General features: G+C 37.0%; 1 protein-coding gene across 1 annotated transcript in view; it reads left to right on the top strand.

Moving 5' to 3' along the window:
- Positions 1-6,652: 6,652 nt before the first annotated feature.
- The window catches only part of LOC110109562 (dynamin-related protein 3A-like), a 52,634-nt gene continuing 41,136 nt past the window's right edge, over positions 6,653-18,150 (top strand). Inside the window, exons 1-4 of the mRNA XM_020840691.2 lie at positions 6,653-7,193; positions 7,708-7,990; positions 8,129-8,157; positions 8,243-8,344. Of these exons, the coding sequence (XP_020696350.1) occupies positions 6,801-7,193; positions 7,708-7,990; positions 8,129-8,157; positions 8,243-8,344 (807 nt within the window). The 5' untranslated portion in view covers positions 6,653-6,800. The remainder of the gene's footprint in view (positions 7,194-7,707; positions 7,991-8,128; positions 8,158-8,242; positions 8,345-18,150) is intronic.

The following is an 18,150-nucleotide window of genomic DNA, read 5'->3' as shown; positions in this document are numbered from 1 at the left end:
TTGAATTTAATACTAGAGAATTGATTTAATTAATTATTAAATAAAGATTATATTATTATAAATATCTTATGACATTAAAAGTTGTTTTTAAACCTTATCCCTTAAGTCATTTCGGCAACATAGAAAGTTTTGAGGGTTTTAAGAGAGATTTAGAGGAGAGATAAAAAAAAAGAGAATTAATATTTGGAGGTCGCTGAGAGATTTTCGTCCGTCGACGCAGTTGTGATAATTGCTCGTCTCGCTGTAATGAATTCATATTATATTTTTTATTTCAAAAATTTTGTGTTTTTGATATTTTTCCGCTCAAATTTATGTTTTCATTACCGGAAAATATTAATAACTCTGTATTGACAAAACTTTCACCGCATAGCTTTTTGTATGTTATAGAGATTATGATTATGAGCATTTTGAGTATTTATTTAAAGTTTTTCACCAGCTGATTTTAAAAGTATAATAATTTTTATATACCCATAAATTTATTTTGATGTTTAAAAATTATTGTATTGTACAATAAAAATTTTAAAATATCATTTTATATTATTCCTCATATTTTAGCATTTTTTTTAAAAAAAATATATTTTTGCCTAATAGGATTCTTTATTGTCAACCATTATGATATTTTGACATCTTCTTAATTAAGCTTAATTATGCATTATTTATTGCACTACATTGAAAATGGATGTGGATATGCGCTTGAGTAATAATTGGTCGCTATTATTGTTGTATTATTATGATAATAATATATGTGTGTGTGAAACAAATAAATAAAGATTGGTTGACTCGTTGGTTGGAGGCTGATTGATCTGTACAGGATGGTGACCTAACGGGCTTTTCTTTAAATATTGTTGTTTGATGTTATCCTCTATTAATTAATGTGATACAATGATTGATAGTTATAAATTGATTATTAATGTACTGACGGGCAAATGGTGATGACTCTATTTACTAAGTCAACGATTTACTAATACTGAAAAAAACTATGATAATCAAGACTTCTTACTTGTTTAGTATGACTACTGAAATACATGTTCTTGAAATATTTTTCTTATTATTATACAAATTTATTATTACTGCAGATATTTATTATTATTATATTATTCTACTGCTCTGTCACTAAATTATTACTAATATAGATAGTGATACCATTTGATACTACTGATTAACTGTACTGATATTAAACATGTGATACACTAAGCGTATGAAATAGAATGCATGAATAACATGTGTACATTCCTATATATGTGTAACATCAAAATCTGCTCCATGATCGTCCGGGCGGATCTGGATCGTCCCGGGACGATCAGTGCAATTTTTGTTCCAGATTCTGTAAAGAAGTTTCAGGAATGATTTCCTGTAGGGATCGTACAGGCCGATCTGGGATCATCCCGGGATGATTAGTGGATGGCACAAGTCAGAGAATAGAGGTTTTTATCGTCCAAGAAAATTAATTATCATCCTGAGAAATCGTCCCAGGCCGATATGGATTTGTTCAGATTGTCCAGGACGATCGTGCGATCGGCCGGGCCGATCAGAGCACTTTAAAGCTGAAATCAAGTCATTTTGAAGAGAGAGAAAATCATAAAAAATATCTAAAATCAGCCGAGGAGAGAGAAGGTCGAGGGTAAATTTGGAAAAGCTGATTTTCGGGCGATGCCGGTCCGTTTTTGTCCGACGAGATTGTTCAAGATATTGCTGTACGCAAGGTAAGACACAATCCGCCTTTCTCAATTTTCAGAACCGTCGTGTTTGGCGGTATTATCTGTCCGGAATTGATTTTTGTTAGTGATTTTCGTCCGTATTTCCCGTCTGGTTCAGTTTTAACCGCGTAATTTTTCGTATGTTGTTGCGTGCCTAGTGTGCACATTTTGGTTATTTTCTGGAGATTTTTGTCTGGGTATTTTGAATACGGTGGAATTTTATTTCGACTATATTTTTCTACGATGTCTAAAAATGTTGTGGCAATAGAATTAAAGTCTTGCAATGTTGTTATTTATATTATGTGCAAATTTGGTATTCTGTGATTTTTTCAGAAAAATTGTGTAAATTTCGTATACAGCCGTTGTGCTGCCCAATTTTTGTCTGATTTCTGAATTCGTCCGAATTTCTTCTGAATTGATATGCTATATGTATATGTTATAAAAAGGGAGTTATAAGGGGCCTTGATCCTAATCTGTTCTGATTTGATAGATTTGATATATGTCTGTATCTATTCTGATTTGATCTGTTTCATTTTGATCTGCACGATTTTGATATCTATCTGATTCTGTTCTGGTTTCTGTACATATTTGGTTTGAAGTGGTTGGTTTTGGATTCTGAAAGTTTTGATTGGAAGTTTGTCGCTTTGCTGAGCTGTTGAGCTCACCCTTGTTTTCTGGTGGTTTTCAGGTTCTGGGAAAGGGAAGGAGATCTTGGACTAGAATTCAGAGTCTGATCAGTTATAGGTATTTTTGTACTTTTTGATTTTTGTACAGTCATGTCTTTTCTTCTTTGTTCTTTCTGTCAGTCATGTACTGTATTTGTAGATGATTGTTTTGAGGAAAAGAAAAATATAGATGATTTGTTCCGCTGCATTTGATGTTTCATAGTAGCTCTGTGTGTTTGTTTTTGAGTTGAAATATTTGGAAGAATCAGTTCCGAAGCAAATTCCAAAGCCAGATCCTGATCTGTTCGTTTGGCTGGTCGCGGCCTGGTGCGGGCGGGATCCGTCCCGGTCGGGTCGGGTCGTGACAATATGTTTACTACATTAATTTAATTTTATAGTCTTTATTTTGATTTGATATTTTATTCTATTGCGGCAACATGATTAATTTATGAACTTGACATTTATACTGGTTCACTACTTTATTGACCTTCGTTATAATGCCCCATAATTTAATTTGGAAAAATTATTTTTTTCAATTTTTAAATATATAACAAGTAGAGCTATCTAATATTGTTTATCAGTAATAAATAATACAATAGATTCTATAATTTAAAATATCAATGTACACATCTATATTTATTCCCAAAAATCATATACACTACACATGACTATAACAAAAAAAAAAACAAAACTTGAAGAATCCTGACCAGTCTCACACTCTTGCTCCCTTCTTGCTCCCGTACCATGAATTGAAATCATTTAACCATATATAATGAGCATAAAAGTCTAATAGGTCATCAAAACCTACAAATAAATTCAAAGAACAGTAAAAGAGCAATATGATTGTTAATAATCAAATCATAACAGTTTCATATGATCATTAAATCAAGACAGAAACCATAAAATTCACATGCAGTAGTAGTAGTACAATATATAAATAGTAAAATGCTATAGTGCTAAAGCAGTAAAATAATAAATTAGTTCGAGTGTTAATTTTATAAAATAATCATCATACTCGTAATACCAATCAATAGAGACATTGGATAAAGCATTGACTCAAAATATTAACAATGACAATTAAAATCAATCAATATAATAAAATCATATATGAATATACACATACTATTATGTTATTTTATATTACATGCTCAGTACATCACATGCTTAATATAAGTTCAGTGAATCAGTAGTATCAAATAATATCAGTGTCTATAATAGTAACAGTAATAATCCGGTGATAGGAGCAATAACACAATAATCATGGGCGGATCCTCATTGAGTTGAGGGGGGGCAAATGCCCTCCCTTAAATTTTTTTTTTTTTTTTAATTTTAGAGAGATATTTTGAAATATTTTGGGTATTATGGGTATTTTGCCCCCTCTCAAAAAATTTTTTTGCCCTCATTTAATCAATTCTAAGCATCTTTGCCCATCCCCCACAAAAAAATTATTTTTTGCCCACCCTGAAAAAAGAAGCTGGATCCGCCCCTGACAATAATAGTAAATCCATACAATAATAAGAATAATGCCTCAAGAACATGCATTTCAGTAACATTAAATAGGTGTAAGTCCTGGCTATCATGGTACTTTTCTGTGTACATTAGTATCGGTGTTAGTAAATTATTTACTCAGTAAATAGAGTCGTCACTCTTTGTTCATGAGCACGGTAGTAATATCCTTATAACTCCCAATTAGTGTATCACGTAAATTAGTATATGATAACACCAAATCATAATATTTAAAAGAAAGCTTATTGTCTCACAATCATGTACAGGTCAATCAGTCTCCAACCAATAGGTCAACCAGACTTTACTTATTTGTTTCACATACACATATTATTATTATAATAATATAATTCTAATAATGATTAGCTATTGCTCAAGCACATATCCACATAAATTTTCAATGCATTGTAGTAAATGATGCGTAATTGAGCCTAATTAAGAATAGACCAAAATGCATTAATGGTAGATAACAAATAATCATATTAGGCAAAAATATACATTTTTAGAAAATTATCAGGGATTTTATAAAATGATATTTTAAGACTTTTATTTTATTACACTATTATTTTTAGAGGTCAAAATAAATTTTAGAGTAGACAAAAATTACTGTATTTTCAAAATCACATCGTAAAAAAATCTTAAATAAATACTCAAAATGTTCATAATCATGATCTTTATACATTCAGAAAGTTACGTAATGAAAGTTTTGCTAATACAAAGTTATTCATGTTTTTCGGTACCATAAACACAAATTTGAGCGGAAAATACAAAAATACAAAAAAAATATAAAATATTTGAAATCAGAAATAGGGTATGGATTTTTTATAGCGAAACGAGCAATTATCCTTACTGGCCCGACGGACAAAAATCACACTGCGGCCTCCAAATCCAAGTTTCTCTTTTCTCTCTCTTCTCTTTCTCTCACATTTCACTTTTCATTTCTTTGTTTAGCTGAAACTTAAGGGAAAAGAAATCTTTAAATAATGCATGAAGGTATTTATATTAATATAGTAATATAATAATACTTTAATATTTAATTAAATAAAATTTTTAGTATACAATTATAATAAATCATTTTAGGAGTTTAAAAAAGTAGAAAAATATTCATAAAATAAATCATAATATTTAAAAAATATTGGTGAAATCAGTTTGCAAAATAGACACATGAAGGCCCCGAAAATCCTCATTTGTATCAACAGGTACAAATTCCTCAAGGATTTTCACCGGTGTCTAAAAATTAAAAAAAAAAACATGTAAGTAAAATACTTTAATCAAAATACCATTGCGAAAATGATTTATGATTTGAAATTATAATGACTTAAGAAAAAAATTAGCAAAGTCAAAATTCGGGTACTTATATTTATAATATAGTGTTTTATTGATTATAGATTCTACCATCACTACATGTGAATTTTATTATTTTTGTAATGATTCAATGATCATATGAATGCTAATGTTATGATTAGACTGTTGACATGCATATTGCTTATTTACCATGCTTTGAATTCAGTTATAGGTTTTGGTGAACCGTTGGGCTTTTTAAACTCATTATATATGATTAAATAATTTTAGGTCAAGGCAGGGGAGCATGAATGTGAGATTGGTCAGAATTCTTCATATTATTTTTCTTTTTGTTATAGTTCTTAGTAGTGTATATGATTGTTGGAAATAAATACATATATGTACATTGATGTTTTGAATTATATAATCTATTTTGTTATTTATTAATGATAGATAATATTAGATAGCTATGTTTCTTATTTATTTAAAGGATAAATGAATAATTCTTTCAATTTAGATTATGAGACATAAATCTAGGACATCACACTAAAATCGAATGCATTGAGTGTAATTTTAGCAGTTTAAATGTAGTGGGGGGACTGTGACTTTATGTAATCTATTCATTACAAGATTACACTTTTTACATATCTTGGGTTAATAGAGAAAATTAAGTGTTGTAGAGATGAGAATTCTCAGGCAGATGAGTGACTTTACTCTTAGAAACAAAATATAAAACAAGTATATACGTGAAAAGGTTGGAGTAGCTCTATTGGCAAATAATATTAGAGAGTCTCCATAGATGAGTTTGTCACATAAAATGTAGACGTTCTGATGACCTGATTAGTGGAGTATATATATCAGATTTGACATATGTTAATCAACATAGAGGTAAACCTAAAAAGAGTTGATTAGAAAATATTAGAAATAACTTTTTTATTATATTTAAATGAAAGGTTGACTCTTAATTGAGCATAATGAAAAAAAAAAGATTCATGCAGCTGACCCCACATAGTGGGACATAGGCTTGATAGTGTTGTCGTGGGCCTAAGTTTGAATGAAAATGATTGATGTTTTTAATTTGTGCATCAACGAGAAATATTATTTACTTTGCCCCTAGATATAAAAAATATATAAACATTATTAATTAATGATAATTTACACAAAAGCTATATAAAACAAATGAAAGCGATTTTATATACATAACACAAACTTCTTTTCTATAAACATATATATTTAACATCTAACATTTTAGATTTACATATATAAGTCTAAATCATATTAAAGTATATTTACAAAAATATGTGTTTTATTTTAAATAAATAAATAAATAAATATATATGTGTGATACATAAATAAATAAAAATATTAGCATATGCATGTAAATTATAATGATTAAAAGTACTATAATAAAGTAATAATTATATAAATATGAATATTCCGGGTTTTTCTCTCACGTTCTAGCCCCAACCGCTCATCTCCCGTAAAAGATGTTTTAAAAATCGGGGCAATATAGTCATTCGAGCTGCGCAGTGAAATTTGGTTTCGCATGCAGCGATCTTCGATCTCTGATTTCTAGGGCTTGTTATCTTCGACCATTCCGGGCTTTCTCGGAAGCCTAAGTCCCCGCCGATCAAGGAGTGGGAGGAAGAATCTAATGGCAGAAGACACGGTTGCTGGCTCCAACGCAGTCCCCTCTCCCTCCCAGCCGGCGACGCCGGGACCGATTGGGAGCTCAGTGATTCCAATCGTGAACAAGCTGCAGGACATCTTTGCGCAGCTGGGGAGCTCGTCGACAATCGACCTGCCGCAGGTGGCGGTGGTTGGGAGCCAGAGCAGTGGAAAGTCGAGCGTATTGGAGGCGCTGGTAGGCCGCGATTTCTTGCCGCGCGGTTCCGATATTTGCACGCGACGCCCGCTGGTGCTGCAACTCGTGCATTTCACCCGAAAGCAAGATGCACCTGCTGGAGACATGGAGGAGTGGGGCGAGTTCTTGCACATTCCAGGCAATAGGTTCTACGACTTCTCGGAGATCCGGCGTGAGATTCAGGTGATAAGCCGTAACATTTTTCTTTACAGGATTTTCGATTATTCACGCCTTTGTTTATCATGTTTTATCGGGAACATGCTCAAACCTCGCAAGCTGCTTATTTTACTACACAAGAGGTGTTTTTAATTTTCACTTCTATATCCGTTTTTTTGTATTTTAAATCTTTAAAGCCACTAGATCTAGATTTCTGCATAATTTGTGCTTTGATGATGGCGATGTTGCTCTGGTGGGTTTATGGAGCTTTTGTTTCAGATTTCGCATGTCAGAAGTTTCAAGGCATTGATGAGTTTTTTCTCCATAGTCCGTACAGTGAAATGATACAGTTTTTTTTTTTATTTTTATTTTAATTTGCTTCTGGGACTACTGGGTGATTGAAACTGTGCTTTTAGCTTTTTTGTTTGCGTTTTATAAATCTATTTAGTGCTGTATTGGCTTTTGTACTTTATGGCTTTTTTTATATTTCCATTTTATCCATCTGCCATTGTTTTGTGAAATTGGATGCTTAAACCTACAGGCTGAAACAGACCGTGAAGCTGGGGGAAATAAAGGAGTTTCGGACAAGCAAATTCGTTTAAAAATTTTTTCGCCTAATGTTCTCAATATTACTCTGGTTGATTTGCCTGGAATAACAAAGGTTCCAGTTGGTGATCAACCAAATGACATTGAGGCTAGAATCAGAACAATGATATTATCATACATCAAGCATGAAACTTGTATAATATTGGCAGTTTCACCGGCAAATGCAGATTTATCAAATTCTGATGCACTTCAAATGGCGAGGATTGCTGACCCAGATGGTAATTTCTGATAATGACGCTTTTTTTATGCTTTTAGTTCAGGCATCACGATTGCACGTTTTTAGACTGATTTGTTTGTTTTGAAACTAAATAAAATAAATTGGCTAAGGTAATTTTTTGATATTGTCTTCCTTTCAGGTTCACGAACAATTGGTGTCATCACAAAGGTAGGGGATTTATGTGCCATTTATGATTAGGTAAATTGTGTTTTTTTTTGTTTTTCTAAGCTAATTATTCCTTTACGATTCACAGCTAGATATAATGGACAGAGGTACTGATGCACGAAATTTTCTGCTGGGAAATGTGATTCCACTTCGACTTGGCTATGTTGGTGTGGTTAACCGTAGTCAACAGGTACTGCTGGGATAGATCTTCTCATATCTACTTCTTAAAAATGTCTAAATTACTGTATGATTTCTCAATTTCAGCCTAGGTTCATACATTTTGGGAACTTATAGAAATAGCGAACATTGCATGATGGGCTGCAGTATTACTTTTAAGAGGACGCCACTTATAAGTAGCATGTAGAGTATGCCATTTTAGTATAGCTACAGGTCAATGCAAGTTCTTTAACAAATTATTTTCTTAACCTATGCTGGTTATCATAACTTTTGCAATTTGGGCGGTATTGGTCTAATCTTACTGTATGATAACACAATCCATCTTTAAATCTTGATCTGGGATTTCTATTAAGCTTATTTGACAACTTATATTTGAGTTTATTGTGTAATCAGATTTAGGACATGTGTTACAGGGAAGTCCTATTGTTATGATAAGTATGATTTTACTGTTTAGGGATCAATTTTTTATTATTTAACTTTTTACATGATCTTAATTTCAAAAAAGGAATCCATATTGTTGAGGTTAACGTGATTTACTATAAATGGGATTAACCTATTATACTCTCCATAAATTATGATTTGAGGAAGAACTAGTGATGCGAACATCAGTTAGGCTACGCTTCTCTGGCGGAGCATTGGAGCTAAGAGGACTACCACTACCCCTTATTCTCTGAGAATTCCCTTTTTCTGCTATGCCTAGGACTAGTTACTTTCCCGCTGTTTTTTTTTTATTTACAGTTTCCATTTTCTTTAGTTTATATGGCCGTAGAAGTTTAGAGAAAGACTCAGCTTATCCATTTTTAACACAATAATATTAGTTAGCTGCAAGGAACTCTACTGTTTCATTGCTCTTCCCTTCGGCTCATTCTTCTTCTACTGTTTGCCGCTGCATCATTACTGGTATTAGAGCTAGTGCCGACATCAATGGCGGAGAGCAGCCGACCCAGGACCGACGGTGATCGGAGCTTGGAGGCTTTGTGGGAAACGCAAAAGCAAACATCCAAGCAATTGGAGGAGCTCATCAATAACTTTGCACGATTCGCGGACGAAATGCGCGATGAAATGTGGCAAGTAAGGGTGGCTACCAATCCAGTAGCCCACCCGGCAGTTCTGGCAACCATACCAGCGCCCAGAAGACATTTGCGGGGAGAAACCCTTCCGAGATGGGGTCCTCTTATATGCCCGGAAGTTACAGATTCAGAGTATGAAGCCATTTCGGAAGAAGAACCATCGGATGCGGAGGAGGAGTTCCCGATACCCAGAGCGGATAGAATGAGATGGCCACAAAGCCGTCGTCGAGAAGGCAGAGCAGCGATGCAGAGTTGGAGCCGCATGAAGCAATTGATGAGGCAGCATTTCTTGCCCACGGATTTCGAGCAGCTCCTGTACATTCAATACCAGCACTGCAGGCAGGGAAAACGCTCTGTCAGTGAGTATACAGAGGAGTTTTATAGGCTCAGCGCCCGCAACAATCTTTTGGAATCAGAAAACCAACTGATCGCTCGTTACACTGGCGGCTTGAAGGAAGGAATTCAGGATAAACTGGAACTCAATTCGGTGTGGAAACTTTCCTAGGCAGTGAATTTCGCTCTTAAGGCCGAAGTTCAATTGCAACGATCGTATAAACCAATAGCTGCTCGAAGGACCTTCGTTGAGACTAATTCAGGGAATTATAAGACCGGAGGGACTCAAGCCAAGGATCTCGCATCTAGCTCGAATCCAGTGAGGCCAACAGAAGTGAAATTAACAGGAGAAGACAAATTACCTGTCCGGCCGCGGACAGCTGGAGGCCGAGATAATCTCTATGCCAAACCGTCAAACAGTAAATGCTTTAGATGCTTACAATTAGGGCATAGATCGAATGAATGCCCCTCTCGACATCAAGCTCAATTCATCGAAGGGGATGAAGAAGGCGAGCTGGAGGAAAATGAATTGGAGGTTGACGAGGCTTGCGAAGAGATTGAAGGGGACATAGGGGAACCCGTACTCTGATTGGTTGAGAAGCTACTCATTGCCCCAAGGAAATCAATTAATAATCAACGGGATAACCTTTTTCGTTCCAAATGCACTATCAATGTAAAGGTATGTGATGTCGTGATCGACAGCGGGTGTACGGAGAATATTATTTCTCGAGGGGTGGTACAGGCGCTCCAACTCAAAGTCACAAAAAATCCAAATCCATATAAAATCGGGTGGATTAAGAAGGGTTCGGAATTTACTGTGTCTGACCTTTGCAAAGTGGCCTTTTCAATTGGCAAAAGTTACTTATGTCATGTCACTTGCGATGTCATAGACATGGACGTCTGTCATCTCATTTTGGGAAGATTGTGGCAATACAACAATAGGGCGGTGCACGACGGTCGAGCCAACACATATACTCTTGAGTGGAAAGGAAAACAGCTTAAACTCCTACCCGCAAGTGCCGCAGCTCCTTCGCCATCGTCCACTCACAGCCTCATGTCCGCAAGAGTCGTGTCTGGCCCTCCCAGCTCTTTTGAGGAGCCAGGATGACCATTATACCGTGCTGGCGCTTGTGGTAGAAGACCCTACTATGGAAGAGAAAAATGTGATCCATCAGTCCATTCAAGCTTTACTCCAGGAATTCAGTGATATAACTGCTTTGGAATTGCAGCCTTCCCTACCCCCCCTCCGGACACTACAACATCAGATCGAGTTTATCCCCGGCGTGGTGCTACCAAACCTTCCCCACTACAGGATGAGTCCTAAGGAGCATATGATCTTGAGCCAGATTGTCCAAGAATTGTTGCAAAAGCAGTTCATCCAATCAAGCCTTAGTCCTTGTGCCGTTCCGGTGCTCATTGTTCCAAAAAAGGACGGACAATGGCGACTATGCATAGACAGCCGCGCAATAAATCACATCACCGTCAAGTACAGATTTCCCATTCCCCGGATCAACGATCTCCTGGATAAGCTCGCGGGAGCCACTGTTTTCTCCAAGTTAGATCTCCGGAGCGGTTATCATCAGATCCGCATTCGTCCCAGAGACGAGTGGAAGACATCTTTCAAGATGGTCGAGGGCTTATTCGAATGGCGAGTTATGCCGTTTGGGCTTTGCAATGCCCCCTCCACATTCATGCGGCTAATGCACAACGTCCTCAAACCTTATTTAGATAAGTGCTGTGTTGTGTATTTTGACGATATACTTGTTTTCAGCTCATCTTTTGTTGATCATCTAACCCAGCTGAAGTCCATTTTTGAAACGCTCCGTAACCACCAGCTCCTTATCAACTTAGATAAGTGTGTTTTTGCCGTAGCTGAAATTCAATTCATGGGTTTTGTATTGTCATCCGACGGAATTCAGACGTCGCTCCAGAAGATTACGACCATCCGGGATTGGCCGACACCCAAGTTCATAACGGAAGTGAGGAGCTTCCATGGCTTGGCCAACTACTACCGACGTTTCATCAAAGGTTTCAGGGAGATCACAACACCCATCACCAATTGTTTAAAGTCCTCGAAATTTTCATGGGGGCGGGATCAACAGCAGAGTTTTGAGTTGATAAAAGCCGCTCTCAGTTCTGCACCGGTTTTAGCCTTTCCCGACTTTGACAAGCCCTTCCAGGTAGATACGGATGCCTCCTCTATAGGAGTGGGAGCTGTTCTGTCGCAAGACGGGAAACCAGTGGAATACTTCAGTGAAAAATTAAGTGCATCACGCCAGAATTGGTCGGCATATGAGCAGGAATTATACGCAGTTGTCCGTGCACTTAAACAGTGGGAACATTATCTGCTGCACCGCGACTTCATTTTGTGCAGCGACAATCACGCCATGCAGTATATTAACAGTCAGAAGAATGTTAACAGGATGCCCGCTCGCTGGATAGTTTTTTTTTCAGCGATTCAATTTTGTGATCAAACATAAGGCGGGGCGGAGTAACCGAGTCACCGATGTGTTGAGTAGACGTTCCGCCTTGCTCGTCCTCTTGCAAACAGAGATTACAGGGTTACAAACGTTGCAAGAGCTCTATGCTTCGGACAAGGATTTTGCTAAAATCTGGGAAGTTTGTAAAGCCGGACACCCAAAGCTTGACTATTCCTTACAGCAGGGTTTTTATTCAAAGGAAATAGTCTTTGTATCCCAGACTCCTCATGGCGCGCTCAACTAATCCGGGAGCTGCATTGTGGAGGACTTGCAGCTCACCTGGGAAGGGATAAGACTATAGAGCTGCTACAATCGCGTTTCTTTTGGCCGCACTTACGGCGCGATGTCACAAGATTTGTTGAAAAATGTTTCGTTTGTCAACGATTCAAGGGTACTGCCCAAAATACCGGACTTTACCTCGCTCTACCCATTCCCGATTCTATATGGGAAGATTTATCACTTGATTTTGTGTTGGGCTTATCGCGGACCAAGAGGGGATCCGACTCAATCATGGTGGTGGTTGACCGCTTCTCGAAGATGGCGCACTTCGTCCCGTGTAAAAAAACCTTTGACGCGGTTAATATAGCACAACTTTTCTTCAAAGAAATAGTCCGACTACATGGGGTGCCGCGCAGCCTTACTTCCGACCGAGGCGTGAAATTTGTGAGCCATTTCTGGAGGGAGTTGTGGAAAAGGCTCAAAACGACATTAAACTCAGCTCGGCGTATCATCCACAAACCGATGGCCAAACGGAAGTGGTCAATCGCACGCTCGGAAACATGCTGAGATGTTTGGTGCAGGAAAATCACAAGAAATGGGAAGAAATGCTATGTCATGCGGAGTTTGCTTGTAATGCTTCTTTCAATAGATCTACTGTACTATGCCAATTTCAGGTAGTCTACACTAAAATTCCCAACCAATTGGTAGACCTCGCCATTCTACCTAAAGGCAGCAAAACTTTAGCTGGCAAAACAATTAATGAAGTTCAGGACACTCTCCGGACTGTCAAGGAAAATCTTCAAAAGGCCAACTACAAATACAAGCAAAATGCTGAGAGCCATCGCCGGTTTAAGTCATTCAACGTGGGAGATCTCGTAATGCTTCGGATGCGTCGAGAGCATTATCCACAAGGAACGTATTCCAAGCTCCGTCCCAGGAAAATAGGGCCTTTCCCTATACTTAGCAAGATCAACGACAACGCCTATGTGATTGACTTACCTGCAGATATTCACACCGCGTCCACTTTCAACGTTGTCGACTTATACAGTTTTCATCCTCCGGATGACGCCCAACCTACTACCGCGTCGTCGGAGTAGGGTTTTTCGGAGCCGGGGGAGGACTGATGCAGACATCAGTTAGGCTACGCTTCTCTGGTGGAGCATTGTAGCTAAGAGGACTACCACTACCCCTTATTCTCTGAGAATTCCCTTTTTCTGTTATGCCTAGGACTAGTTACTTTCCAGCTATTTTTTCTATTTACAGTTTCCGTTTTCTTTAGTTTATATGGCTGTAGGAGTTTAGAGAAAGACTCAGCTTATCCATTTTTAACACAATAATATTAGTTAGCTGCAAGGAACTCTACTGTTCCATTGCTCTTCCCTTCGGCTCATTCTTCTTCTACTGTTTGCCGCTGCATCAACTAGGGTTATTAACATTTGATTCAAGATTTGAGGATTCTTAGGGCGGAGATAGGAGGGAGGGAGATTTTAGATGGGCTGCACTTGCTTATGGGAGGATTGTAATTCCTTCTACTTAGAGAGCTCCAAGCTAAAGGGCAGCAGAAAGATCTCAGAAAATATCCCATTCTGCCATGATTTATTTGATATTTATAGATGGCTCCCAAGCTGGTCTCTTTCATAGAATTCTCTCTTTACAGGTTCTTGGGGAACCCTTGTAATTCTTGCTTTTACATCTGATGATAATGGAGGGATAAATCCCTCCTTGCAACTTAGGTCTTGTCCAGTGGACATCATCAAGCATTTTGGATATATCATCACCTCATTTAATATCTAGTTTCCTCATTGTATCTTGCATGACCCGTAGTTGGTGATGCTACTGCCTTTGTCGATGATATCCGCTTGTGCATATATGATGCAGGTGTTTTGAATGGTTGAAATGGTTATAAATTGCTGTGAGGGTGTCCCACTCATCCTTTTGTACTATCTATTTTATTTGGCTTTTGATGCTATAGTTCTCAATATTAAGTTTAATCAGTTTAAGCTTCTACTAAGTTGAGTGGGTCGTTTGATTTTGTTGTATGATGTACCCCATTGTTGCTATGAAGTGTTCCTGGTGTTCCCGATCGGCTGTCATGTTGAGTTTAGGAGCGATTGAGCTATCTATTCCTACTTGAGTGAGCTCTTTTAGCCCACCATGCATGATTGGATACTATAGTTCTAAATCTTAAGTTTAATCAGTTTAAGCTTCTACTAAGTTGAGTGGGGAGGTTGATTTTGTTGTATGCTGGACCACATCGTTGCTATGAAGTGTTCCTGATATTCCCGATTGGCTGTCATGTTGAGTTAAGGCGCGATCGAGCTATCTATTCCTACTTGAGTGAGCTCTTTTAGCCCACTATGCATGATTGGATCTCATCGTTCTCATGTTACTCAATTCATACAACAACAATAACAACAACAATAAGCCTTTATCCCATTATGTGAGGTCGGCTACATGAATCATTTTTCTCCATTGTGTCCTGTTAAGAGTCAAATTTTCATCTAAATCTAATAAAGATAGGTCCATTATAATATTTTTTAACCAAGTCTTTTTAAGTCTACCTCTACCTTTCACATAGTTGTATGCTATAAACTTGACACTTGGGGGTTTGTATAATATCAAGGTAGCACATGTGCTGATACAAATTTTGAATTAGACTTGGTCCACCCTTAATTGTCACAATATTGAGTTGAGTTGAAGATTTTTTTTTAAAAAATAAGTGTCTGGCTAAATCCACAAAATAAAATAAATAAGGTGTACATTGGTTTGTTGAGGACCACAAAATTCATTTGCTTAAACTAGTAGGATCAATTGTCAACTCATAAAATAGTGAGAACTGCTAGTGTGTTTTGGGTTCTTGGACTTTTTTGAGAAATCGATCAATGATAATTTAATAGTTTGCAGGTTCTTTGAATCAATGCCCAAGGTTTTTTTTTGGGGGGGTGGTGTGGGGGGGAGAAGGATGCTTATATAGCTTTCTCAATCAACGAAGATGCAACATACTTTAAATTTGTTCAACACTTCCTTGATGACCACCACATCATTGAAGTTGTTGGGAAATGATGTTTATCTAGCTTTCGGATGAACATCACTTCATTTAAGTCATTCAATCCTCATGAACAAAAAAAAAAAAAAAAAAAAAAGAAAAAAGAAAAGAAAAGAAAAGAAGGTAAATTCATGCTTAATCTACTTGGCTTGGACCCATCGTAGGCTTATTAGGTAGGAAGCTTCCTCTCCACTCTCATATGAATATTGTCGATCTTGTTTGCTAGCTGTATGCGCTTGGGTGACCTTAGTTGATTAGTGGCTCCTTTTGTTGGTTTTATTGATCATGAACTTCTTCAAATTCCCTTTTTTCACCAACTATTTTGTAAGAAAATTCTGGTAGAAGAAGTCTTATGTTATGTTCTCGTTATCTTTATGGGAATGATATAATTTATTGGGGTCCTCCACTTTAAGGGATGAGTAGATCTTGGCAGGTCATTTATGTTAACCGTCATAGATGGTTGCACAAAAAGGGGTGTCAATAAATGACCTAACCCAACCTGTTACGTGGTTCAAAAATTTAGGTTTGAGTTTATCGTACCATTATTTGCGTGGGGTTCGAGTATGAAATTTTGACATGATTAATTTTTTTGGTATGATTTATGTTAACCCAAAAACCCAAAATTGACTTGAAATTGACCCAATTATTATTTGGGTTCGTGTTAAATGGTGCACACAACTTAAATGAGCTATAAGTCGATTGAAGCAAGAGAGGGAGGGGTGCTCGATTGAAGCGAGCTCTTTTTGGGTCAAGAGCCGTGATAATCTTAGAATATGCCAAAACTATTTTTGTGGCATTGCATGCTTTCCCTTTTTGTTAGGTTGGAGTCGATGTTGTGGAAGAAGCATTGGAGCAGGTGTGTTGGAGAATTTTGTAGTCCTCAAATGGATTGCATACTTTATGATTGAGTTCGACATATGAATGATGACATATTATCCCGAAGGGTAAAAATATCATTTCCTTATGGACTCAATGATTAAATTTACAATTTAAAACATATATTCCCTCATTCAATGTTTGGTTGAATGGGGTTTATTTATTTCTAGGGTACAGATGCCCCATAGGGGCAAGCTTCTATGGTTAATTACATCCCAAGTTTTGGCTTGAGAAGATTTTTGATTAAATTAGTGGGTTTCTTCAATTTGAGAGTCATTTAAATATTGGCTAAAGTTTTTTTTTTTGAAATCCAAGAAAGTCTTGCTTAAAGGTTTTGACCTTTAGGAGATTCAAGGAATAATTGATCAACTTAGAATCAGATTTTAGAATGAGAGCCAAAGAAGGTGAAGTAGGAGCACTTGATTCCGAGGGAAACTCAGAGGTGCCCAAACTATCCTATGTTGGGCTTTATATTTTAGAAAATCTAATTTTTGTTTAAGTTGACATTTTGATTAGAAAGTTGTGCTTACATTCCAATAATATATATTGGAGGAATTGCCTGGAAGGTGAGGACTTATAGGGTGATTTGGAATCAACCAATGCCTCGGACTCTAAAACTAAGGTGATTACTACTGAGAGGTAGTGCCTCAAACCTAAGTCTAACGGAATGCAAAAGGGACTTATAAGCTACACCTTACATGAGATATAACCTGCCCGACCTCTAGATTTATTGTCCTGCCTGGAAAGAACTACCAGTTAAACTCATCTAATCGATTTTAAAACCATGTTGTGCAGTCTTAATGTAAATGTAGAGTGGAGGACTATTTTTATTTAGGAAGTAGGGCTTACAACTTAGCTTTGAGATTAAGCTGCCTATTTATGAAGGTATGCACATGCTGACTCATAAAGAAAATAGATTTTTGTTATCTAGTCCTTAAATGAGGGCTTTCTATATGCAACGCACTTTTGGCCATGCATGATTGTTTTAAATTTGGAAAACTTGACTCCTTGAAAAAGAGGCATGCAATTTTCTTTTATTAAGAAATCATTGAGCCTAAATTAATTTTTAGATTGATTATTTTGTCCTAAGAACCTACCGCATCAAACAGTCCTGGCCACACCCAAGCAAAAGCAAGGAAAGAAACCTAGGAAAAAAACATGCTTTTTTATTGTAGAATCAAGTAAACAATCAAACCATGCTTATATATATATATACAAGGAATGTAAACAAAGTCCAAGTTATTACAAGCAGGTTTGATAGTTGAGTTGCCTGCCATTATACAACACAGTCAAATTTACAAACTCTACTTGTGGGGGGTTCTTCAGGCTCTTGACTTCTGAATGGATATAGGACTTCACCTTTGGCAAGTACATCCTTCTAGTTCACTTCCTTCTTTTTTTGCTCCAAACCCCCACAAGTTTTACATCATGTTTCTATCAAATATATTTAGAAATTAGAAAATATAAAAGACTCAAGCCTGCAAAATAGAGTTAGAAGCATTTTATATGATAATCACATCCAAAATTTGCCTAGCACTTAGAGTGCTAAGCATCTGCTTCTACCATATTGGCCACATCTTTTGGGAGGTTTTAAGCAGCACCTATCATGCAAACAATTTATCATTTATGAGCGCCCCCTTTTAGATATGACCACCTACAAGAAGAATATGTATATGTCTATACTATCTATTTAAGGGCAAGTGCCCACAACGCAGACAATCAAAAGGATATTGATGCGTGCCGCCGCCGACCGGGAGAGGGAGGGCCGGCGACCCCACGGCGCGCGGAAGCGGCC

The sequence above is a fragment of the Dendrobium catenatum genome, unplaced genomic scaffold (genome assembly GCF_001605985.2).
Source record: "Dendrobium catenatum unplaced genomic scaffold, ASM160598v2 fragScaff_scaffold_733, whole genome shotgun sequence".
Taxonomy (NCBI): Eukaryota; Viridiplantae; Streptophyta; class Magnoliopsida; order Asparagales; family Orchidaceae; genus Dendrobium; species Dendrobium catenatum.
The sequence above is the reverse complement of the archived record's forward strand: the minus strand, read 5'-3'. Positions and strand labels throughout refer to the sequence as shown.